The 25,868-nt window shown below is 52.8% G+C and overlaps 1 protein-coding gene across 3 annotated transcripts in view; it reads left to right on the forward strand.

Annotated features, from left to right (window-relative positions):
- Nucleotides 1-23,139, forward strand: part of GRIP2 (glutamate receptor interacting protein 2) — a 91,242-nt gene extending 68,103 nt beyond the window's left edge. For 2 of the 3 annotated variants that reach the window (XM_058566044.1, XM_058566052.1), the window contains 13 exons: nucleotides 1,448-1,634; nucleotides 2,158-2,303; nucleotides 3,052-3,132; nucleotides 4,419-4,485; nucleotides 4,581-4,726; nucleotides 5,587-5,731; nucleotides 7,840-7,979; nucleotides 8,592-8,771; nucleotides 9,775-9,949; nucleotides 11,621-11,726; nucleotides 18,485-18,628; nucleotides 19,379-19,525; nucleotides 20,538-23,139. In XM_058566044.1, the coding sequence (XP_058422027.1) occupies nucleotides 1,448-1,634; nucleotides 2,158-2,303; nucleotides 3,052-3,132; nucleotides 4,419-4,485; nucleotides 4,581-4,726; nucleotides 5,587-5,731; nucleotides 7,840-7,979; nucleotides 8,592-8,771; nucleotides 9,775-9,949; nucleotides 11,621-11,726; nucleotides 18,485-18,628; nucleotides 19,379-19,525; nucleotides 20,538-20,696 (1,823 nt within the window). In that variant the 3' untranslated portion in view covers nucleotides 20,697-23,139. Of the gene's footprint in view, nucleotides 1-1,447; nucleotides 1,635-2,157; nucleotides 2,304-3,051; nucleotides 3,133-4,418; nucleotides 4,486-4,580; nucleotides 4,727-5,586; nucleotides 5,732-7,839; nucleotides 7,980-8,591; nucleotides 8,772-9,774; nucleotides 9,950-11,348; nucleotides 11,542-11,620; nucleotides 11,727-18,484; nucleotides 18,629-19,378; nucleotides 19,526-20,537 lie in introns of those variants that run through there. The other variant, XM_058566060.1, reaches the window with a different exon arrangement.
- Nucleotides 23,140-25,868: the final 2,729 nt, after the last annotated feature.

Raw genomic sequence — 25,868 nt, forward strand, 5'->3', positions numbered from 1 at the left:
TTATGAGCTTCCCAAGAGCCAAATGAAAAGGGAAACATTTCAGGATCAGATGAGAGATAAAATACACCTTTACCAACCACTTTTGTCAACGACCAGTGCTGGGGGTGTGTAGGTGAAAAGATTAGAAATGCTCTTCATAGGCAGGGGCATGTGGAGGCTGGGGGCTCTTGGGACCCCTTACCTATCTCCTTCCTAGGATGGGTGACCAATGAAGTATTATCATTATTATTGTTGATGATAACAATTAATTAGTTAAACAACATTTTTTAATATTTCCTATGTACCAGGCACCATTCTCATTATTTGGGATGTAATAGTGAAAAAAAGAATAAATGTAAATATAATAACACATAATGTGTAGTATAAAACATAACAAAATAGTATATAAAGACGTGATAGTATAATATAATTAGTAATATAATGAATTACAATAATAAATTTTATTTAATAAATGGTATCCAATATTCATATTAATAGTATGAATGTTTTTATATATGGAATATAAAACAAAATATATTAAGAAACATAACATATCAAATAGACATAAAGTCATCATATGACTCAGCAATTCCACATCTGGGTATCTGCCCAAAAGAAAAGAAAACATATGCCGTGTCTCCCCAAAACGCGCACACGCTTGTCCGTGGCAGCCTTGTGCGTAGTATCACAAAGGTGGAAACAACTCGGGTGCCCGTCAACAGATGAACGGACAAACAAAATGTGGTGTCCGCTAGAGGGGCCGTTACTCGGCCTTCGAAGGAAGGAAGTACTGACAGCTGCTGGTACGTGCTTGAACCCTGACAGAACGATGCTGAGTGAGAGAAGCCAGACACAGGAGGCCACATATTGTGGGAGTCCATGTATGAAATGTCCAGAACAGGGAAATCGACAGAGAAGAAAATAGAGTAGTGATTGCTTAAGGGAGCGAAGGGAGGATTTGGGGCGAAGGCTAAAGGGTACAAGGTCTCCTTCTGAGGCGATGAAAGTGTTCTGAAATTGACTGTGGTTCAGATTGTACAACTTGGTGAATATACTAAAAACCATCGCACTGTACCCTCAAAATAGGTGAATACCATGGCAGGTGAATTGTATCTCAATAAAGCTGTTACCAGAAATGACATAGTGTATACTATAGTGTATAATAATAGCAATATGATATGATATAATAAAATAGAACGTGACATGGCATAGTGTCACCGACCCTCAGAACCTCTGTTTCACCACATGACAGTGCCGGGAGCTGTCTTCCTTAATCCTTGCCACAGCCCTGCCAGGTGGGAATCCATGTCCCATTGTGCGGAGGAGGAAACCAGGGCTCAGAGCAGGGGCTGGGGCCTGGCCCCAGTGAGTCGGCCTCCCCTCGCAGAGCAGAGCCGTGCCAGGGTGGGTCTGGCGGGAAGACGGCTCCGGGCCGCCCGCCTGAGTGCCGCGCCCGCCTTCCCCACAGTGTCGCTGGCCTCCAGCACGGTGGGGCCCGGTGGGCAGATCGTGCACGCGGAGACCACGGAAGTCGTGCTCTGCGGAGACCCCCTCAGCGGCTTCGGCCTGCAGCTCCAGGGCGGCATCTTCGCCACCGAGACCCTGTCCTCCCCGCCCCTCGTGCGCTTCATCGAGCCTGACAGCCCAGCTGACAGGTGAGCCCGCTGCCCCCTCCCCGCTGGGCCTGTCACTCTCCAATTCAGGGGGCTCACAGACAGGGAAACTGAGTCAGACACCAAGCCTGGCTGCACAAGGGTATCCGGCCTAACCAGCACATCAACTCCATCACCAGCCCCATTTTACATCTGAGAAAACCGAGGCTCAGAGAATCTGATTCACTTGCCGAGGGTCACACAGCTCCTGAGTGACCCAGGAGTTGAACTCTTATTTGTGTGTAGTCAGAGTCTTCTGTACACATATCTCGTAAGGCACAGCATTATCTCCGTTGGGCAGAGACTCTGAGGCCCAGCAAGGTCACACCCTTCTGCAGAGTCAGGTGATACATTGCCTGAGGATCTCCAGCCAGCACAGGGCTGAGCTGAGAGTCACACGCAGGCCAGGCCGGGAGGTGGGGCCCGGGTTCGGCCCTGGCCCTGCCCCCGCGCGGTGTTCCTGTCTCCCGATGGAGCCGGGATGGTGATGGAGCTGCTTCTCTCTGCTGGGCTGCCCGCTGTGCAGGTGTGGGCTGCTACAGGTTGGGGACCGCGTCCTGTCCATCAACGGCATCGCCACCGAGGACGGGACGATGGAGGAAGCCAACCAGCTGCTTCGGGATGCTGCGCTGGCCCACAGGGTCGTGCTGGAGGTCGAGTTTGACGTGGCCGGTGAGTGATGCCCCTGGCTTCGACCCTGCGCTCCCTCTCTTATCTCCACCTGCGCGTCACCCACCCCACGATCCTCCTCCCGCGGTCCTGTGTGGCATAGGCCTGAGCGCTGATGGTGAGAAGGAAGCACTGGCAGGGACGAAGAGGGATGCCACAGCCAGTGTGAGGGCGACAAGGGAGTTTTGCAAACAGGACCTAGGGAGGGCGGCCGGGTGCTGGAAATGCTCCGCTCTGCTCTGGGGCCTAGGCAAAGAACCCCAAACAGCAGCTCAGGTGAGATCCTGGTCCTGAGATTTGGAACCTCTGGGACTTTGGACAGGACACCTCCTCTCCACCCTCACTTTCCCCGACTGCGAAATAGCGACTAGAATCCTGCCGCGGGGACGGTGTTCCCATTAGGTGAGATAAATCCTGTGAGAACACCCCGCTAAGGCCTGGTGCCTAACAGTTACTTGGGGAATTGTCACTGGATCTTAAGTGGGTTGGGTCTGTCCGTGAGGAACCCCTGGCTGGCAGACACGAGGTCTGGGCTCCAGTCCCAACTCTGCTCTGACCAGGTGGGCTGGTCATCTTGGGCAAATCTCTCAGCTCACCATGGCTGTTTTCCGTCTGTCAGTGGAAGAAGCAGGATGGGGGTGGGATAGTGACTTTTTGGGGTTCTCCCAGCTGGAACAGAGTGGGTGTAGGGCAGGGACTCCCTGAGGCTCCTCCCTTGGCTCTCACGGGGGTCCGTGTCTGTCTGTACCAGAGTCCGTCGTCCCGAGCAGCGGCACCTTCCACGTGAAGCTGCCCAAGAGGCGCGGCGTGGAGCTGGGCGTCACCCTCAGCTGTGAGTCCCGCCCCGTACGGCCTGCCCCACCCTGGGAGCCAGCCAGCTGCTGGGGGAAAGAGCGTGCCCAGCCCTGAGGACCCTGAGCAGCAGCCGCTGGCCTTTTCGTGGCAGGGCTACCCCGCCTGCCCCGGGGGAAAGGCTCCGGGTGGGAGGCTGACTGGAGTTCCCTCCACCCTGCGTTGTGCAGCTGTGTGTCCTTGGGCAAGGCCTGAGCTTCTCGAAGCCTTGGTTTCCTGTTCTGTGCAGCTGGAGTCTAGCGTTTTGGGTCTCCCGGTGGGATGCACTGGCTTGTAAGGCACCAAACACATGGGCCAGGTTTGATTTTCTGTCGACCTCCGTGTTCCCAGGGCCCAGAAGAGGCCTGGAACACGGAAGGTGCTTAATTCATGCTCCAACTCTGGTCACTAACGGGAAAACCCATTAACCCGATTGGATTCTTTTTGCAAGAAAACTTGGCCACTCCTGCGACACTCACTGTCTTAGGTCATATTCTCCCAGAAGCAGCTTCTCAGACAAGGAGTCCGGTGTGGGGGTTTGTGGAGGAGGGCTTTTGGGATCCACACCCGAGAGCTGTGAGGGCAGAGTGAGGTGGATGTGGCCCCTCATGTGCCAGCGGTGTCGCAGGCCTGGGCCAAGGAAGAAGCTGGGCTGTGTTGCCGTCGCAGTAGAGGCTCAGCCAGTCCGAGGAGAGCTCTGGAGCCGGGAGGCCTGGGAAGCTGTCTTGAGCTGAGCTGGGAAGCAGGCCTTACGCCGCTCCGTGGCCCAGTCCTTGGACGTAGGCGGCACCCAGGAGGGGCGCTTCCTCGGCCGCAGGCTCTTTCCAGAGGGAGCCCGCTGTGAGCCCTGCGGCCAGCGCTCGCTGCAGCTGGGGAGGGAAGACCTCGATGGTGGCAGGGTCACCCTTTCACAGCGGGTCTGGGTCCCGGCCCGGGGTCAGGTGCTGGGGACACAGACACCAGCCAGAGACAGCCCCTCCAGGAGCTCCCGGTTTGCTGGGGGAAGGGCTGATGTGCATTGAGCACCTACCGTGTGCCAGGGTCTGTGTGAGGTTTCTTGCCCGCCTCGTCTAGTTCAATCTCACGACGTCCCCACGAGGCCTGTGGTGTCATCTGCATGTTACAGAGGGGCAACTGAGGCACAGAGAGGCGAGCTGATTTGCTCAGTCACCCGGCCAGGAAGCAGTGGGAGCGGGGTGTGCGGCCCCGAGTGCACGCCCCGACTCCTGGCCCCCACCCCCGAGGCGGGGCGATCGGAGGGCAGACGGCTGTCCTCTCTTCCTCCAGCAGCCAGCAGGAAGCGAGGGGAGCCCCTGATCATCTCTGACGTCAAGAAGGGCAGTGTGGCACACAGGTGGGGCCTGGGCACCTGAAGGGGGAGTGGTCAGTGGAGGTGGACATGGTACCTCATGTGCCAGGCTCTTCCCGGCCCTACGCCTGCTCGTGCAGGACCGGCACCCTCGAGCCAGGTGACAGGCTGCTGGCCATCGACAATACCCGCCTGGACAGTTGTCCCCTGGAGGACGCCGTGCAAATCCTGCAGCAGTGCGAGGACCTGGTGAGGCTGAAGGTCCGCAAGGATGAGGACAACTCTGGTACGCATCCCACCCCGCCCGCCCCTCTCGAGGTCCAGCCTCCCACCGCGGGGGCCCAGCTTGCAACTCAGGGCTCCCTCTGGCTGGGGAGGGGCATGGTGGGTGGCCCCCAGGGCTGGCTGGTGGAGGCTCTTGGAAGGCACAGATGCGGGAGCGGGCAGCACCACGGACTTCTCACTGTCCCTGGGGCCTGGAGCCCTCCAGGGCCCCGGTGAGGTCGGGGAGTTGGAGACGCACAAAGCCCCGCAGAGGAGCCCCTCGAAGCAGCTGTGAGCAGATGAGCGGGTGGGCTGGTGGGCGTGAATGAGGGTGGGGGTGCAGCACGGCGGGGGGCGGGGGGGGGCGGTGAGTGAAAAAGCACAGGCTGCAGACACAGACCCCTGAGGCCACACGGTGACCAGGGGAGTGAGCTGGAAGAAGGCAGGAAAATGACTCAGGTCGGGGAAGCAGAGAGAAGGGAAAGGACAGTGGCCGTGGAGGGCGACCCCTCATCGGGAGGGCAGCCCCAACTCCTACCCTGCAGAGGGGTCGCTTGTGGGAAGAAAAGCTGGAAGTCTGGTTTCTTCTTATCATCATCATCGTCAGCATCATCATGTTGTTATTTCGTGTGGTGTGTGAAATCTATGTTTTAAGATGCTGCTTCCATGTTTCTTTTCTTTCTTTTTTTAAAAAATGGTGTTTGGGTGCAAGAAAACATTTCTGGAGGCAGAAGATGGCCTCAGGGTCCCCAGGTTGAGCCATCTGAAGTCATGGCCCGAGCGAATGAGGGAACTGATGGATGAGTGAGTGAATGGATGAGTTGCCCCAAGGGCTCCTGGGCCCTGCCCCTGGACCCTGCCCCGATGGGTCCCCCCTTGCAGATGAGCAGGAGATGACGGGTGCCATCAGCTACACGGTGGAGCTGAAGCGCTACGGGGGCCCCTTGGGCATCACCATCTCGGGCACGGAGGAGCCTTTTGACCCCATTGTCATCTCGGGCCTCACCAAGCGAGGTCTGGCTGAGAGGTGAGCCGGGACTCTGTGGGCACACATGGGGTGGGCCCAGGGACCCTCATGGGAAGCTGGGCTTTGGGACCAGCCAAACTGGATTATGACCTTTGTTCCAATGTCGATGCCCTGGTGACATCAGGCCTGTGCCTTCCCTCTCTGAGCCTCCATTCGCAGAGGCAGGCCCGCCCCCGGCAGACTGCCCGGGTCTCCAGGTACGCTGGACAAATGTGCTAACCCCTCTGCTCCCTCCCAACCTGGAGCTTCCGGAAAGTCGGTATTGTGAGCCTTTTTGGAGCGCCTGTTGTGTGCCTTCATGGTGCAGGAGCCGTGTCCCCGCACCTGGGTCCCAGCACAGCCTGGGGCTTTTCCTGCCCCCTGCTCTCCCTTCCCCTAGAAAGTGTCCTCGAAGTTGCGGCAGCTGGGGGCCTGTGAGAGGAGGGGTGTCCCAGGCGCTCCCGGTTGGAGGGGGGAGCCAGTGGATCTGGGACTCAGAGGTGGAATGGGGCCCCCTATTCCACTCCTATGTGCTGGACCCTAAGGGTCGCAGGGAGGCCACCCCAATGTGAGTGAGACGAGCTTTTCCCGACAGCTGTGCAGTGAGCTCCTGGCAGAGAGGAGCTGGCTGTAAAGGGGGAGCCTCGCGGGTAGGGGGACCCCGTGGCGGGCGAGCTGGGACGCGGCAGGGATTCTGGGGCTGTGGCCCCGCAGGACGCCTCCCTGTGCTGGTGTTTCCACTCCTGGAGCGCCCCCTGCTGGACGCCTGGCAGACTGCAGAGGCCAGCGGGGACTGTTCCAGCCTCACACACCTTCACCCACTCCCAGGGTCACTGGGAGCCTGGGCATCAGCCCGTTTTGGGCGCGGGGGAGGCCACAGACAGTCCCACTGACTTCGCCAGGCTGATGGTGTTTGGCGCTGTCCAGCTGTAGTAGAACGCAAGAGACGAATTTATTTACCAACTTTCTAGTAGCCACATTAGAAAAGTAAAAAGAAACAAAATGAGTCTTAAATATATATTTATTTCAACATGTAATCAATATAAAAATTTTTAACAAAATATTTTATCTTCTTTTCTTCACACTACGTCTTCAGACCTGGTGTGTGTCTCACACTTTCCGCACATCTCGGTTGGGGCCGGCTGATTCTCAGGGGCCCAGCAGCCACATGTGGCTGGTGGCTGTCGTGCTGGACAGCATGGCTCCAGCTGCCCTCCCTGAATCCCCCGTTCCCTGACTCACTCACTCCCCAGGCCCCCGGGGAGCTTGCTGGGCAGTGCTGGCCACGAGGGCACGCTGGTTGGACCCTCCATGAGCTCCCACCGGGGGCGACATCTGCATTTGGGGTTCAAGACCCCTGACCCCAGTCCCCTGCCTCCTCCCTCCCGGGTTAGGTGCGTTCTCAGCACCTGCTGCAGCTTCTCTCCGCACTCTCGGCCCTGGCTGCTCCTCAGAGCACCTTCCGCCGTCCACTCCCAGAGGTACTATTTAACTGGTCAGGGGTGGGGACCAGGCATCTGCGGTTCTTAAAAATCTCCTCAAGTCATTCGTTCTAATGGTATCCAGGCAGAAAACCACTGGGCCAAAGCAGTGCTTCTGTCTGGCCTCGTCAGCCCCTCGTAGCCCCTTGTGAAGTCACCTGGGCCTTGGGGATTATGCTCATTCTCTAGGTAGGTAAACTGAGGCCCAGGGAGAAAGAAAGGCTACCCAGGTATTTCTGCTGGAGGGAAACATGAATCCATCTCACCCACCCATCGTTCAATTAAAACTTGATAAAATAAGTATTATCACACTCACTTTACAGATGAAGGAACTGAGACTCAGGGAAGCTAAGAAACTGGTTCAAAATCACGCAGCTAGTACGTGGGCTTCAAACCATGCTCCAAACTGAGGCTTGACACTGGTTCCAGAACTTAACCTCAGAGTCAGGCGGGATCATCCCCTCCCAGATTCTAGACTTTATACGTCTATTAATGCAATCCAAGGTCACACTTGCTTTTTTTTTGCAGTTGGGTTTAACTGAGGTCAGCCAGGCTTGTGCCTTGGAGTTCCTGAGTTCCAGGGGCAGATCCCTACTCCGAAGCCCTGAGTATCTAACTCTCATCCCCTGCCCTGTACCCCCTCCCCAGGACTGGCGCTATCCACGTTGGAGACCGTATTCTGGCCATCAACAGTGTTAGCCTCAAGGGCCGCCCGCTGAGTGAGGCCATCCACCTCCTGCAGGTGGCTGGCGAGACCGTCACACTGAAGATCAAGAAACAGCTAGAGCGTGAGCCTCACCCCACGCCCTGGGGCCATCCAGCCCGTTTAGGAAGGGAGAGCCCTCTGTGCCTGGCTTTATGTGCCCACCCCTGTGGAATCTCCACGAAATCCTGGGGAGGTGGGCAGATACCTGGGACAGCCGACGAGACAAGACAGAGAGGGGAGCAGCGGGCCGAGGTCACACAGCTGGCATGGGGCAGAGTCTGGTTGCAGCCCTGCTCTTCATCACCTCTTGCCTTTTAAGGCTGTTTGTGGCCGTCACTTGTGCATGTCTCAGTTTCCCCTGAGTTTGCCCCCTGGGCCTCGGTAGGGAGGCCACCACACGCCGTGGAAGGAACCTGAGCCTTGGGGTCTTCCTTCTGATCTGGGCTCCATTATTGCTCACCATGGGACCTTGGGCCTGCTGTTCAGCCTCCTGAGCCTCGGTTTCCCACCTCTGAAATGAGTTTGCCTGCTGGCGTGCCACCTCCCGCATGTCAGACTGCCCAGCGGCAGGCTGGGGGGCTCAGGGCCTGTGAGCTCCCAGACCACACTCACGTGCAGAAACTGAGGCTCGCTGGGCGTCTCCAGGTCTCTGAGGTCAGAGGCCAATGGCAGTGACACCCCCTTTTCCTCCTAGGCCCCCTCCCACCCCGCAAGTCGGGCAGCCTCAGCGAGGCCAGCAATGCGGATGACGACCCGCCCGAGGCGCTCAAAGGAGGCCTGCTGGCAGCCCGGTTCCCACCGGCCGTGCCCAGTGTGGAAAGCGCCGTGGAGTCCTGGGACAGCTCGGCAACAGAGGGTGGCTTTGGGGGCCCAGGTAAAACCTCGGGGCCCTTGGACAAGCCACATGCTCTCCCTGGGCCACCCCAACTGCCAGGCCTTTGCAAGGGCCGTTCCCTCTGCCTCGCCCCCTCACTCCTCTTCTCATGGCTCTGTCCTTTAGGGACATGTCTCCACGAGGCAGACCTGACGGGGCCCCGCTCCTCAGAGCACGGGCCACAGGCCCTCGCAGTATTTGCTGAACAGCCTTAGCACCATGGCTGGCTCCTTGGATTTCCCCGGTGCGGTTAGGGACTGAGACGGTCTTGCTTCTTTCTCGTTCCCGGCCCGGTGCCTGGCACCCAGCAGGGCCTCAGTCAACGTTTATCGCATCCAGTTGAAGATGAGTAGGCAGAAAGCCTCCTCCCACCCCATTCTGTGAGACCCGGCTTGGGGTGGACGCCTCCAACGTGTCCTCCTAGGACACAAGCTCTCCTGCCCGTGCATGTTGAGACCCATGAGTGGCCTTGGGGTTGGGGGGCATTTGAATCCAGAGGCTGGCCTTCTGACCTCTGTGACCAAGAGCCACAGGGACTCCCCGAGGCCCAGCTCAGGGAACTAGTGGAGCGAGGCCTCTAGCGCCTCCACGGTTCCCAGCCCTGGTGCTCACTTGCTCTCTGGGGCTCGGCTTCCCCACCTCGAGCGCTTGGTCAGCATCTCGAAGCTCACCCCGGGGGCAGGGTCTTTAGAACTCCCAAAGGCAGGGACAGAGCAGTGGCCAAATGGTGACCCTCCCTCTCAGGCAAAGGGTCACCAAGCCAAGACCAATGGAGGGGGACAGGGTCCTGGAGCCCTGGGCATTAACTCTTCTGCTGGATGATCAGGAGATCTGGGGGGTTCTAGGGTGGGGAACCGGTGGCAGGGGACTCTGGGTAGCCATGCAGGCCCAGAGAGGGCAAAGACCTATCCAGGGTTGCCCAGCATGGCCAGAAATGGGGCAGGAAGGAGGGCAAGCTAAAGGCACAGAGAGGCTGCAAACGTCCTCTCTCTCCACCTGCCAGGTTCCTACATTCCACAGGCAGCAGCCCGGGGCGTGACCCCCCAGGAGTGGCGGCCCATCCGGCTGAGAAGCAGCCCCCCACCCAGTGAGCCCCGGAGGACGAGCTACATGCCGGCCCCTGCCGACGAGAACTTCCCTGAAGAGGAAGAGGAGGAGGATTGGGAGCCACCAACTAGGTCTGTGGTGGGACTGCCCCAAGGGAGGAGACAGTCATGGTCTCGTGGCTGGGATGGGTGAAGGTAGCCAGTCCCTGTGCCAAAGCGGTGGGGGCAATGAAAGTGTCTTGTCTGAGCCCTGAGGAGGGGCACCTCCTGGGAGAGAGAGGAAGCATTGAGCAGAGCCATCTCAGCCAGGCCAAGATGGGGGAAGGAGCAAGGGGGTGGAAGGCACAGCAGGGGCAGAGATGGGGAAGCAGCCTGGTTTGCCTTCCCCACGTCTGGTAATCTGCTGTTCTAAGAAGAACAGCAGCAGACTCAGAACTTGAAGCCAGACCCCCCGACTTAGCCCAGATTGCTTGATGGCCTCCTGCCAGGGCCCTTGGTCACAGACACCAGCGCTGGGCCGTGGATGTGGTGGTTTCTGTAGTCTCGTCCCCTGGAGAAGGCTCCTGCAGAAAGCAGGCCCAGAGGAGAAATGCTGCTCCTTGTCCAGCCCTAGCCCCCTGTTCTCATGTCTGTGCTTTTGGTCAGGTAGTTCCTTCTGCCTCGAATGCCTTTCCCTCTCCCCTCCTGGCCAATACCTACTCATCCTTCAAAACCCAGCTCAAATTCCCCTGCCCCTGGGAAGCTTCCCTGACTTTCTCTGGCAGCAGGCTTTCCTCCCTCCTTCTGCTGATACCCACGGCTGCTGTTGCAATCCTCCTGGTGACACTGGCCACCTTGTGTCCACCTGGTTAATGACCTGGCTGTTGTCTCTTCTACGTGGCACCCCAGCTCAGTGCCCGGCACCCAGCAGGTGGTCGTATGTACTGTGTGGATGAATCCACGGCTCCTTAAGAACAGGGGCCACGCCTTATTCACCTCCACAGCCCTGTGCCCGGGGCAGCGGTGCGGGGGGGGGGGGGGCTCAGAGTGTTTGTAGAACTGACTTGAATGGAGAGAATGTCCTTTAACCTCAGTCTTCTCATCTTTAAAACGGGAAGAGGAAGCAATGATTTTGCATCATCGTCCCTGAGGCTCCCTGAGAGAGGAAAGCCTGCGTGCCTTTATAGGAGAGAAAGTGCTTTGCAAGCCACAGCATACCTTATAAACAGCCAGGACTTTGCAGATGGCAAATGGCTTTGTGAACAATGCAGCATGAAAATGTGACTTGTTACCCTTCCGACGAGACTCGATTTTAGAGCTGAGGATGGGGTCATCCAGCCTGTCATGGAAGTTAGGGGGTGGTCTCAACCCCTCCCCAGCACACATGCTCCATCCTCTCCATCCCTGTGTGCTTGCTCGCTCCAGCTCTGTACCCATCACTGTCCTATGGTGCTATGTGTCTGGGTGGGGCCAGGGGCAGTCCTCTGGGGCTGCACCATGAATCTCCTGTTTGTCCTTGTCTGTGTGTCTGTCTGTCTGTCTCTCTTCCCAGGCGTCCTGTGTCACCTCTCTCCACCCCGTCTCATCTGCCCCTGTTCTAACTGGCCACCGGCAGTTCTGGTTGCCCCTAACTGCGTCTTCCCCCCATTCTGTGTCACCAACCACTGCCCTGGGGCCCCAGCACTGCCACCGAGGACGCCTGCCTACCTACCCGCCTGCCTGCCCACCCTATGGCCCCTCGAGTCCCGAAGACTCCTCAGGCCCCAGCCTGCCTGCCTGCCCACTCGCCCACCGGGAGTTGACGCTCTGGTTCCTACGTTACAGCCCAGCCCCCGGCCCCGCCCGCGAGGAGGGCTTCTGGCATGTGTTCGGGGAAGCCCTCGAAGACCTGGAGTCGTGTGATCAATCAGAGCTGCTGAGGGAACTGGAGGTACGGCCGCCCACCCTGCAGGCCTTCCTGGGCACCCCCGTGTGTGGACACACTGTGTGCCCGAGGGAGGCGGGCATGTTGATGGGGTCATGCTCATGAGTAACATGTAGCATGCACTCACCCGGCACCCTCCGTGTAAAGGCATCTTCACACATGTGCAGACTGTGCATTGACACGTGTGCAAGTGTGACTGAGAGCATTGTGCTGTGGCACATCGGGGTGTGTGCGCATACGAACATGTCTGGCATCATCGTGTGTGTGTTAGCAGCCTGTGTGTGTGCATGCATGTGAGCATGCTTGTGCTTACACAAATGTTGAGTGTGTTTTCAGAACACGTGTGTCTGGGTGTACACATTCAGACACAAAGGGGCAGCTCTGGTGTCTGGGTGTGCATGTGCGATACGTGGCTGTGGTTGTGGGCATGCCTGTGGAAGCATGTGGCTGTCACTATCAGTGACAGCTCGGGAGCTGAGCAGTGGGTGCGGCTCTGCGTGAGGCCAGCACTGCCCACGAGGAACAGGCTGCCCGGAGGTCTAGGGAGGATCCCACTGGGTCGTTTCTGAAGCTCCTCCATACTCTGAGAGCAATAATTTAAACTTCTGCTCTATCTGTGGTTTTGCCCCCTTTTATTCCTAATATTGCTGATTGGGGCCATTTTTTTTTTCCCCGTCAGTCTTGCCAATTACTAGGCTCTTCAAAAAACCAATTTGGGGCTTTGCTAATTCTCTTTTTTGTTTCCTTGTTTTCTATCTTATTCATTTCTGTGTTTAGCTTTGATATTCTGTTCCTTCTACTTGATTTGTGTTTAAGTAATGATACTTTTCCTGGTTTCTTAGCTCATTAATTTTCAGTTTTTCTTGTTTTCTAACATAGTGCATTTAAAGCATGAATTTACCTGTAAGCACTGCTTTGGCTGTATCCCACAAGTTTTGATTTGAGGCACTTTTATTGCCCATTCAACTTCAAATATTTTTAAAATTTCACTATGATTTTTACTTAAACCCCAGAGTTAAACAGAAGTGTCTTTTTTAAATGCAAAATTTAAAACCAATTCATATTGGCTTTTAATTTTTATGTACTGTGGCCAGAAAATGTATTCAATTTGATATTCATTTTTCAGAGTGTGTTAAGACTTCTTTCTTTGTGGTCTAGTATGTGATCACCTCTAGTAAATGTTTCATATGTGCATGCAAAAGAAGGTGAATTCCCTTTTGTTTGGTGTAGGGTTTTATATAGATCAAGATTGTTAATAAACTTGTTCAAATCTACATCCTTGCTAATTTTATATGCATTATCTTTATTGTTTTTGTTAGCAGTATGATAAAATTCCCATCATGATTGGAGATTTGGCAAAATTCTGGATATTCTGTCAATTTTTGTTTTCTAACCTTTGAGGTTATATTGATAGTTTCGTATAAATTCATGATTGATATAACTTTTTTTTTTCCTTTGGTGAAGAAGATTAGCCCTGAGCTAACATCTGTTGCCAATCCTCCTCTTTTTGCTGAGGAAGATGGGCCTTGGGCCAACATCCATGCCCATTTTCCTCTACTTTATATGGGACGCTGCCCCAGCATGGCTTGATAAGCGGTACATAGGTCTGCGCCCGGTATCTTAACCTGGGAACCCTGGGCTGCTGAAGCAGAGTGTACAAACTTAACCACTGCACCACTGGACCAGCCCTGTGATTGCTATAACTTTTTGGTGAATTTTTCTTTTTATTATTAATCAGTATCTCTCTCCTTATGTGTTTCCTGCCTTGTTGTTGTTAGTGGTATTGAGTTGATTCCAACTCCTAGTGACCCTGTGTACAGCAGAGTGAACCCTGCCCAGTCTTTTTGCACCATCCTCTCACCTTCCTGCGCTATATCAGACAATGCTCCGCTGTTATTCATAGGGTTTTCACGGCCAATTTTTTTGGAAGTGGGTGGCCAGATCCTTCTTCCTAGCTGTCTTAGTCTGGAAGCTCTGCTGAAACCTGTCCACCCTGGGTGACCCTGGGTATTTGAAATACTGGTGGCACAGCTTTCAGCAACACAGCAACACACAGCTGCCACAGTCTGACAACCAACACATGGGTGGTGTGGTTCCCCGACCAGGAAATGAACCTGGGCTGTGGCAGTGAGAATGCCAAATCTTAACCACCAGGCCACCAGGGCTGGCTGCTTTCCACCTTAAATTCCATTTTCAGCATAATAGTATTGTTCCATCAGCTTTATTTTAGTAATATTTCCTGTCTTTTTCCAATTTATTTATTTTCAAACTTACTGTATCATTTTAAGTGTATCTGTTGTGTACTGTATATAGCTGATTTCCCCTCCGATCTAAGAGTCTCTCTTTTTTAAGGCAAGCTTAGTCCATTTATATTTATTGTGATTACTAATATAATTAAGCTTAATTCTACCATGTAACTTATACTTTCTATTTATTCTGCTTTCTCTATACTTCTTCTAATCTTATATTCTTTCTTTTGTATTTATAAATTTTTCATTCCTGTCCACTCTCTCCACCATCATTTTGGAGATTTTTATAATTTTAATTCTTTTAGTGATTATGCTTGTCATTTGTTTTACTTGTAATATTCCATTTTTACATTTAAAACTTTTTTATTATTACAGAAGTCATACATGTGTATGGTGTAAAATTAGATAAGCAAAGTAAAATCAAAAATAAAATAAGCAAAAATAGAACATAAGACACAAGCTTCCCACTACCCATAGATCACCACTGTTACTGCTTAAATGAGTATATATGTATTTTTAAGATAATGAAATCATGATGTACATGCTTTTTTGTAAGTTGCTTTTTTAGTGAGTTACTCCATTTTTCCATATATGGAACTATCTTTTAAAAATTTTAATTTCTTCTAATACCAAGACCATATTCAGATTTTTCACAGTTGACCCCAAACTTCCAGTTACACCTGGTCTATCCAAACCAGAGTCTAATCCATCATTGGTACCTGGTTGTTATGCCTCTTAAGTCGCTCTTAATTTTAGTCCATGCCTTTTTAATGATGCTGACTTAAAATTTTTGTTTATCAAGATAAAATTCATGTAACATAAAATTTACCATTTTAACATGTAAATTGAATATTAAAAGTAAAATGAATTAAAGATAACCACTGACAATTCAGGGGCTTTTATTATATTCATAAATGTTGTGCATCCATCACCAGAACATTTCTGACATCCCAAAAAGAAACCCTGTATTACCCAATTCCTCTTTCCTCCCTCCCCTGGCAGTGGCTGAATAACATTCCTTCATCCTTTTTATGGCTGAATAATATTCCATTGTATGGATAGACCACAGCACTGACTTTTTGAAAAGACCAGGCCAGTTGACCTTACCTTAAATTTTCAACATCTTAACTTTATTTTTCTAACTAAGTCTAATCAATACTTTTGGCTTCCTGAATGAGACAGGCACTTTAGAATGCTTCTACTCCCTCCAAGCTCTCTCTTCTCATCTCCCAACTTGTTTATAAACTGCTCAAAATGAATGTGAGATTTTAGTCAATACTTAGTTTTATCAGCATGTTTGACCAATTTCTTTGCTTACCATTGCTTCTTGCATTCCACTTTTTTCCTTCTGAACTCATCCTTTAAGATGTTCTTTTAGTGAGGGTCTTTAGGTGGTAAACTCTTTTAGGTTTTGTGTCCTAAAAATGTCTTTATTTCACCCCAACTCTTGAATGATAGTTTAGTTGGGTATGAAATTAAAGTTGTCTGGCACATACAAAACACTTGAAAAATTATAGTTACCATATGTAACAGATTTATGGGATTCCAAGCCATTTCATTCATTCTTCTAATATTTATTTAGTGCTTGCTTTGTGCACTGTACTAGCAATTAGTAATTCAACAACTAAAGAAGACTGAAATGAGCAGTTACATACCATTTTTAAGTTAATAAGATTGTCAATGTTAGGGAAAAAAAGTTTTCCTCGGAGCTTTGAAGATATTATTCAATCGTCTTCTGGCAACTGTTGTTGCAGCTCTTAGGTACATTGTTGTTCCTTTGAAGGTAACATGCATTTCTTTTCTGCAGCTTTGAGGATTTCTCTTTATCTATGATGGCTGGTTCTTTTGCTATGATATGTCTCAGTGTAAGTTTGTTTTTATTTGTCTTACTAGAGACTCAGTCTGATTTTTCAGTCTGAGCACTCATTTGTTTCCTTCTGTGCTGGAGAACTCCTAGTCATTATCTTTTAAATATTGCCTCTCCTTTATCATCTCCTTCTGGCACTTCTGTTAGGTGTGCATTGCACACCTATCCTCCAGGCATTCTATCTTCCATGTCACTTAACTTTTCTTCAACGTTTTCTTTACATGTTGTTCTAGATGCTTTCCTTAATCTGTCTTCTGGTTCACTAATTCCTCCTTAGCTGTATTTAGTCTACTGTTTAACCTATTTCCTAAATATTGATTTCAACTTCTATATCTTTCATTTCTATAATTTCTCTTCATTTTTCAAATCTTCATGGTCTTTTTTCTTAATGTTTGCTTTTTGTTTTCTTATTTTTCTGCACATTTTAAACAGACTTCTTTTAAAGTTTCTTATGATTTCTCTATTTTTTTTCTAGTTCCCTAGGTGTGAATTCATCTATCGTTAGGTCTGTAGGCAGGCGGACTTTTTATTTCATCGTTGTGCTCGCTTTCAGCAGGCTCACTCCTGTGGGCGTCCCACGTGTGCTCTCTGTTGTTGAAGCGTCTCTGAGGTTGTTCCTGACATGTCCTTACTGGGGCTTTTGAACTTCACCAGCTCCACACCAGCTTTTCATATTAATTTCTCAGCTCAGTGTTTCTGCTGCACTGTTTGTGGACGGCAGATTCTGGCCTCACACTCATGCAGAGCTCACACGAAGGTTCCCGGTTGCTCACAGGTAGTTTCCCCAGCTCACTCCTGTCCTGGTGGCTCCCTTCTGAACCCCTGTGCTGGACGTCCCCATTCAGTGGTGGATGGCACTCCCTCGGCTTCCTGCTTTCAGACAACACTCTCTTTTCCCTGAACAGGTGCCCCAGCTCGTAACATATATGTCTGGTTCCATAGGCCAAATGGTTCGACTCCTGCTCATGCCTGTTTCCAAATTTTTCTTTCTTGCTTTGAAGGTGTTTATTTTTTAAAATGTAATCTACCATCAATTTGGAGGGAGATGTGAGCTTTCTGTATCAGCTCAGTCTGCATCTTAACTGGAAGTCCTACAATTCTACATTTCTAGGGGTCCAAGAGCCTATGACACCTCGACCCTCTGATTCTATTTTTTAATGATTCTATTATCCCAAGATTCTGAGTCTCTGGTCTTTCCTTTTGGAGCCCGGCTCTCCAGGCAGGTGAGGATGAGTTGTGTGAGCTGAGACAGGTGCCTCCGTGCCTCCTTGTTCAATATCCTCTCCGCCGTTCCCTCCCCACCCCAATCCAACAGTTTAGCCCTGAGAAAATTGTTATCATAATCTGCCTTCCCTTTGGGGACCTCTAAAAAACCAAAACTCTCCCTACTCCATTGTCAGATAGAAACTTGCACGAATAGTGGAAACTCAGATACTGTGATGGGCAGGAAGAGAGCAGTTTCTCGGCTGGGGAGATTCCTCTGTGCCTAAGAAACTGTGTAATATCCTATGTAAGAAGTACATCCTCCCTCCCACTAACCCCAGCACCCCGCACCCTCATCTGTGGATTTCTCAGTCTGAACGTGAATAAATTTCCCTCAGGGCCACACCTTTGCTGCTCTCAGCTTAGATCACAGCATTTATGACTGTCGCCCCTCTCTCAGCACGCCTTCGATTCATCTCCGAGACTTGTCCTAACTCTGCTCTTTCTGTCCTTCCCTACTGTCACCTCCCTGTCCAGATCACAGTTGTCTTTCACTTGGACAACTAAATGGTCCCCAATAGGTCCCCTCCTGGCTTCCATGCCCACCTCTGCAGTCCAGTCTCCACCCAGCAACTGGAAGATGCTCCTAAATCCACCAATCTGATCATGGCCCCCCCTCCCACCTCTGCTTAAATTCTTCAGTCTCCCTGCTGCTCTTGGGATAAATGAACATTTCTTAGTGTAGTCCACAGGGTGCAGCAGGATGGCACCCTTGCCCCCCCAGCCTCACCCTGTGCACCCTCTCCAGCCACAGGGCCTTCTTCCAGGTCCCCCCACCACAGGGGCTTTGCACATGCCTTTCCCTCTGCCTGCTGGGGACTCTTCCCTCCACATTTCTTGCTCATCTTCCAGTTCTCCGCTCAGGAAGCTTCCCTGACCCCTCACACTAGACCAGATCCACTGTCCTAGGCCCTCTCCTTCTGAGCATCTGGCCTCTGTGACATTCATTGCTGTGTGTGATTTTATCTTATTTATTAGCAGAGTGGTTAAGACCCTCTACTTTGGAGCTAGACTTGGAGTTCAAATCTTAAATCTCTCTAAGCCTCAGTTTCCTCATTTGTAAAATGGAAGAAAATAATGGCATTTGCCTGTCTCATAACACTGTAGAGAATGAAAGGAGTTCTATGTGTAAAGGGCTTAGAACTGAGCCCAGCGCAGAGTAAGTGCTAGTAATTCAGGGCCAATGATTATTATTCTGATTGCTAGTGCGATTGATCAGTTCCTCCTCGCCCTCGCCCACCATCAGGCTGGGAGCCCCAGGAGGGCAGGGACCTCGTCTATTCTGTTCACCACTGTGGCCTTGAAGGCTTGCACTTAGTAGGTGTCCATAGATGCTGACAGCAAACAGCGAGAGAGTGTCTGAGTGAAGGGCTGTGTCCCTGCAGGCATCCATCATGACGGGCACCGTGCAGAGCGTGGCCCTTCAGGGCAGGCCTGGCCGCCGGCCATGGCGGAGGGGCCGGGAGGTACGAACTTCCCCCGAAGCGATGCAGGAGCTGCTGCTGCCGACACCCTTGGAGATGCACAAGGTGGGTGCCGGGGCTGGGCGCAGGAGGCTGGACGCACATCTTGGTGCAAGGACCACTCGCCGTGGGCTCCAGAGGGGCCCCACCCCTCAGGGCTTCATCCTCCTCCACCATAAGTCAGGGATTTTGTACTAGGTTGAATTTTCCAAAACTCCTGTCATTCGAGTGATACACACACGTGCACACACACACATAAACACACCTGTGATATACACTGGGCTATTATTAATATTTTTCTTTAAGCAGACTCACTTTTTCCCCTCTGAAGTTATTGTGTGTGTGTATGTGTGTGTGTGTATATAATATATATGAAATATAAAGTCTTATGTATATTATATGTATGTATATATATCAGTACCTTAAATGAGAAACCAGCATTTTTGCCATCTATAGGTTATTATATAGAAAAATAAAACACAGAGGAGAAAACAAATCCACTTGCCCAATAGCCCTCAGAAGCCTCTGAGCCTAAAGCCAGCTCTTTGGTAAATTGGGAGATGAGCAGGTGTTAGAAGGCAGTGAAAACACACCGGGACTTGCTCCTGGATGGAAGCCAGAGGACTGAAAAGGAGCCCCCTTCCCGAGGGCCTCCGTGGGACCGAGTGCTGTGAACTGGGGGGTCTCCTGGGTGGAGGGGGCTCGGGGCAGGACAGCTGGGCCATGGCATCGGATGCCATACCACGGGATTCCGGCTACTGTGGGAGGCTGAGGGCAAAGCTCAGAGCTCCAGGGATCTCCTCCTCCTGCTTGCAGGTGACCCTGCACAAGGACCCCAAGCAGAATGACTTTGGTTTCAGCGTGTCAGACGGCCTCCTGGAGAAGGGCGTCTATGTCCACACTGTGCGCCCTGATGGACCAGCCCAACGTGGGGGCCTCCGGCCCTTCGACAGAGTCCTGCAGGTAATCCTGGGGTGGGGGCAGCATGGATGGAGTGGCCTGTCCTAGCTTCAGCGTGGGGGAAGAGCCACCACTTCTACCCTGGCTGAGTGGCTTCGGGCAGGTCTCCACCCCTCTCTGAGCCCCAGCTTCCTCCCCTGTGAAAAGGGAAGGTATTAGTCGGGTTAGGCTGAGTTATGTTGCAGTAACACACATAAACACTTATCACATCCACGACATGTGCATAGTGGGCTGCATGGGCCTTGCTCCGCCTGGGCTGATGGAGGCTCCACCCTCTTGTAATCACCTCAGACTCCACGGCAGAGGAAACCAGACTGAAAAATTGCACATGGGTTTTTTTCTGCCTTCACTCAGAAGCAACACCTGTCACTCTCCTTCATAGCTTATTGGCCAGAACTAGTCACGTGACCTCACTAACTGCAAGGGAGCCTGGGAAATGTGGGTAAGCAGATGGAAAGCTGTGGGGCATCCCAGCACAGACACTCTGGGCCACCCTTCCCACATCCCAGCTACTTTTGTTCCCTCGGTGTGATTTCCACCATATTTGTGCTCAATTTACTGAATATATGTTTTCTCCAAATTGATGGAGTTTTTTCAACTTAAATTTATTTTAAAAAGGAAAATTTCATTTCACTTAGGAATGAAAACCCAGCACCCCTTGCTTGAAATAGAAGGTCGATGTAAAATACAAATAAAACAGAAACAAGACAATGTCACAGAATTGTAGGCAGGAGGCTGTGTGTGTGTGTGTACCCTTTCGTGTGAACAAGGGCGAGAGCAGGTGGTAGAGAGGGCTGCAAGATGCCCTAGCACTCCCCTAGGACTTTCTCTTGATAAAACCTAATCAGGATTGGAAGAGTTAAAGGAAGAATGGCTGCCTCCGTGTCAGGGTTCCAGATTTTCCCTGGGTCTGGACTGGAACAGGGCCCGCATTTTAGGAAATCCCACAATTCCCACCCCCTTCAGCCCAGGCTGAGCTGACGCGGGTCTGTCCCCTTGGCTCTGCACCACGCAGGTCAACCAGGTTCGCACACGGGACTTCGACTGCTGCCTGGCAGTGCCGCTGCTGGCTGAGGCGGGCGACGTCCTGGAGCTGGTCATCAGCCGTAATCCGCTGGCCCAGAGCAGCTGGGCCCCGCGAGCGCCAGGCCCCAGTAGCCCCCGGATGCTCTGAAGTCAGTGCATGGTCCGGACACCCAAGGGGCCACCCAGGCAGATCTGGATCCCAGACCTGTAGCTGGGCTGGAGAAGTGCCACCCCCTTGTCCATCTGTTGGTCTGGCAGGCTCTGAGCTGCGGACAGGACTTTGTCTCTGTTCTTTGGTTCTGTGGTAACTGGGGTGCCAGGGAGTCAGGTCCCTGCCCCAGTTGGAGTGACATCTAGGTCTTTCTCCATGTTGGGTCTCCAAGATGCCCAGAGGTGCCCAGCCCAATAGGGGTTGAGACAGTCTGCTCAACTAGGAGAAAAGGGTCCCGGGTGGGGGCCCAGGTGCCTGCAGGGTCTCCTTAGAAGGGTGTCCGGTGTGGAGAATGTCTGGCTCAGTGAGGGAATGCTTTCTCCCAGCACAGTTTTCGAGCTGTCATGAGCTGCCAGGGAGAGGTGAGCTCCCTGTCACAGGAGGTGAGCAAGTGGGAGCTGTGTAGCCCCAGTGCAGTCACAGACTAAGGTGGAAGACATCGTGGTGATGCTTCCATACTGGCACAGGTGGTTAGTTTCCTGACAGGGGGAGCATTTAGGGCGAGGCTGGGGGCCACTTCATCTAGAGAGCCGACTGCCAGGAGGGATGTCGCTTGGGGTAGGAGGCTACCTCCTTCCCTTCTCCAGAGTTCTGGTGTCTGGGGCTTGCTGGTTCCGAGATTCTCGGATCCCGAGCTTCCCCACTTAGGAGATTGTGAGCGTGGGCGTCTAGACTCCCAGGAAGGGCTGGCCCGTTGGTTATGAAAGTCAGTGATTTTTTCATGCCTGTGTCTGTTCTGAGACGGCAGTTCTGGGCCTGTCAGGCAAGCCCAGCGTCAGGCCTCTGGCTCAGTGCCTCCTGCTGCTTTTGTAGGACGCGTGGCCGCAGGCCCGTCCGCATACACCCCTCTCGGCCCAGGCCCCTCAGTGGGGAGGAGTCATTTGGGGACAAAAGACCCGAGACGTTTCGTTCACCTGCCATTTCAGTGAAGATGGGAAACCATGGAAATATGATCTGTGGGCTGATACAGCTCCTCTCCAGTGTCTGAATTGGTGGAGGAGGAGAAGGAGGGAGAGAGAAGCCCAGAGATGGAGAGGGAGAGAGATAGCCTAGAAAGATGGGCTGTTCTCTCTCACGCCGAATGGCAACAATGTCCAAAGTGGTCATTCGAAGAAGTTTAATCCCACTTGAAATCTGGAAGCAACAGCATTCCTTAAAATTGTTTTCCTCATTTCCTGAAAACCAGAAACACCTTTACTTTTGAGACGGGCACGGGGTCTCACGTGGTGGTCTGGGCTGCGGCCCCTGTGATGGAGGGGGGCAGGCGGGATTCACCCAGGTCTGGGGATTTACATTGTCCCTGCCCAGCTCTTAACGGGGTCTCAGGAAAACGGGGGGGGCAACCATCCCACCTGCATCCTCTTCCACCCCTGCGTCCCCTGGAGGCCCAAAAAACACTCCTCCACTCAAGGGACCGGACGGGGGGGTCAAGAGGTCTGTGTTTTTTGCCCTGGGTCACTGCTTGGTGGCTCTGTGACCCCCTCCAAGTCTGACCCCCTCTGGACAATCAAGGGGTCAATCAGTCTCTGAGCAGGTACTGGTCTCCTTTTCACAGCCAGACCATCTCTGCCCACTGAGGCCCACTTGGCACCCTGCCCACACTCTCCCAGAGGGCCTGCCTCCCCTCCCTCTACCCTCCCTTTCCCCATGCCCTGCCCCTCCGCACCCTCCCTGGAGAGCCCTTCGTGCCACGGCTGGACTGCCCAGTGCCTCTGCTACCTTGAATTCCTGTGTAAACATCCACCCAGGGTGAAAGGGCACTGCCCACCCATCACAGGGACACCAAGCAAAAGCCAAGAGTCCTCAGCTTAGGGGTTGGGGGCGGCACAGCAGAGACACGGCCACTGGCGGCCTCAGCTGTGTGACTTTAGGCAAGTGGCCCAGACTGTGGGCCTCTGTCAAGTGACGGGGCCTCTTGGCTTGGGAAAGCTGCATCCGACTGCAGGTGAGGGAAGCTGTGTCCCAACCCTGATTGCCGCCCCCTCCCTCCTCAGCTGAGGCCTCCCCATTCCTCCAGACATATGCAACCAGGCCCGGCGGTGGGCTCCCCGCGCCGGCCTGCTCATATGCAATATTTCTCCTAGCTTCTCATGGGGGTGGTTCGCCCTACACCTGATGCTTCCTGACACCCATCCCTGGTGAGCTCCTGCCTGCCTATGCATTTCGGGTACAGCCCCTGCGACGTGCCCCCTGCACCCCTGAAAGCTGTATTTTTCTCTGGCTGAGATCAGAACATATTCCTTGTGAAGTATTTTTCTACATGGGGTTTTCTTAGGGCTCTCGGGAAGCACAACATGCCGAGGGGCTGCACTGCAAGGCTGTTTGGGGTCTGTTTGGGGCCTACATGTAAATCTCTGCCACCAGGGTTATGGTGACTTGGGAATGGTGGGTGGGGTGCTGTTAGGATGATTTGTGTTTTTTTAATAAAATTACTTAAATGCACTTGGAGTGTCTGCGTTTTTTTAATCATAGGCTGGCAGGAATCAGCTTGTTTGGATCTTATGCTATCTCACCTGGTTTTGATTAGTTCATTAATTAATCCATCCATTCAACGTCTGCTATGTACTATGCATCATTCTAGCCCCTGAGAAAACAACATGAACCAGACAGATGAGGTCTTGTCTGCACGGGGCTTATATCCTAGTAGAAGACAGACTGCACAAAGGAGCACATCATAAAGAATGATTTCAGGAGGTCGAGTGCGACGAAGGAAACAGAGAAACGAGGACACAGTGACTGGGAAGAGCTCTAGCTCAGGGAGTCAGGAAGGGCTTCTCTGAAGAGGTGACATTTGTGCTGAGATCTGAAGGACAGGAGCCAGCCCTGTGAGAACCTGGAGGGAGAGCCTCCCAGGCAGAGGGCACAGCAAGTGCAAAACCTTGAGGGGGAGTGAGCTTGGTGAGTTCAAGGAAGAGAAAGGAGGCCCAGAAGGAGAGTGGGGCGGGAGACCAGGTTGGAGGTCACAGGGTCCAAGTGTGCGAGTGTGAGTAGGGACCATGGATTTTATTCTATATGCAGGGGGAAGCCACTGAGGCAGCTGAGTGGTGGGTCTGCTGTGTGGAGCCCTTTTAGCCTGGGTCAGGGCCCAGCGATGCCCCCAAGTCTCTACAGGGCATCCAGGGCAGGATGAGCCCAAGGGCAGGGCTGGGCCCCACCGGGGGAAGTACAGCTCTGTGTGGGCAGAGGAAGAGCTTCTTCCCATCGGTTCCGCAGGAGGCAGTGAGCACCCTGTCTCAGGAGGAGTGCAAGAGGGGCTGGACCACACTGGGGCATTTCTGTGGCTGGGCCAGGGAAGCCGGGGCCCAGAGGTGTGCAGAGGGCACTGCTGCCCTTCCTACTGCTGGGAGGGTGATAGGCTCGGGGGCTCTTCCAAAACCAGGAGGGAGGTATGGGCGAAACCCAGCAAGACAAAGACGGCAGCGCTGGTCCTGCAGCCTGGCTGTGCACCAGGCGCTGTCTGCTTTGTGAGAACTCCCAGGATCCGCCCAACAGCCTTTGGAGGTGGCTATATTGTCATCTAACATCACAGATGAAGAAAGGAGGCACAGAGAGGTTAAGTAACTTGCCCAAGTTCACACAGGTAGTAAGGGAGGGAGCCAGGATTTGAACACAAGCCACACGGCCAACACAACGGGGGGGGGGGGGGGGGGGCAGATGAACACAGGCCATCAGAAAGTCAGCCAGCCAGAAAAAGAGAGGGGATTTTATTCTAACGTTGTCTATAAATGATGAGTTACCGAGAAAGATTTTTTGGTCTGGGAAGTTGGGGACAGACCCAGCAGGCTCCCCTGACCTTGCCCACTCACAAAGGGTGGTGGGGGCCAGTGGGCAGGAAGGCTGCCCTAAACCCTGACCGGCTCTATGACCGCAGTGAGGCCAATCCCCTCTCCTGGCCTCAGTTTCCCCACCTGTCACAGTGGGTTGGGCTCACAATTCCCAAGGCTGAGGACGCCCGTGTCAACCACTGACCTTCTGGGGTCCTGAGTGTCCTCTTTCTGAGGTCCCAGTGTGGGGGGCATCATCCCTATTTGCACCCCGCCACGGCTGGCCACTCACCCGGTCTCCCAGCAGCCTGCCCCACTATTGGACTTGGCGACCAGAAAGCCCCGATCCGGTGTTAGCGACTGCACCTGGTGCATTATCAGCATCACCTCTGATCAGCCCCGAAGCCTTGAAGGGGGCAGTGGCTTATTCCAGATGGGGAAACTGAGGCTCAGGCCACTGGTGCGGGGCTCGCAGCAGGTGGCCGGCCTTCAGTCAGGAGAATCGGTAGAACCAGCGGGAGCAGACCCAGGAGTCTGAGGTCGGGGTGCCACGCCCGACTCTCTCCCGGACTTGCTGTGTGCCCTGGAGCAAACCATGTCCCCCTGTGAGCCTCTGCCTCAGTGTCTCCAACCTGGGTAATAATACCCACGTTCGAGGAGCATCCTGAGGCGGCACTGAAAGCTCTCTGTAAAATCGACAGCGCTTGCCAACTGTGAGGAAAAACAGCCTCATCAAAACAGAACCACGTGTTGGATTTTAAAAAAGGAAACGTTTATTTTCATGTTATAAGGTGATTACAAACTCCTCTAAAAAAAAAGCAAAGATGAATTTAAAATATCGATACACATATTTATCTAAAGAGCAAAAGAGAAGAAAAACCCTGCAAATACAGGGATCATATCATAAAACATTCACACACAACGGCCTGTACACGGCAAGACTGAATTACACACCAAGGATCTTATTCAAATACAAATGTTTCTCCCAGAAGAGTCTCTCGGTTGCTTTTTTTTTTTTTTTACAAAAGTTTAAAATATTTTTAAAATATTTTGAAGTTTTAAAAAAAAGTCCTGATGTGCCAAACAAGTTTCCAGAAGGAGGCCAGACCCCCGTTCTCAGCTTTCTCTTGTGCTAAGCACACGCACAGTTGCTAGGGATTGGAAAACTGGGTACAAACCAAGTGGAGCCAACACCTCAATCTGAAGCCAAATATACGAAGATGCTCCACCCCTCAGGGAACACGCCGTGCCATCTGAGGTGACACCGCTTTCTAGCGAAACAAGACGCCTCCTGAGGGCCGGGCGCTGGGAGAGGGGAGGACAGGGGAGGAGGGCTGCTCCCTGG

This window comes from Diceros bicornis, chromosome 2, assembly GCF_020826845.1.
Source record: "Diceros bicornis minor isolate mBicDic1 chromosome 2, mDicBic1.mat.cur, whole genome shotgun sequence".
NCBI classification, from domain to species: Eukaryota; Metazoa; Chordata; class Mammalia; order Perissodactyla; family Rhinocerotidae; genus Diceros; species Diceros bicornis.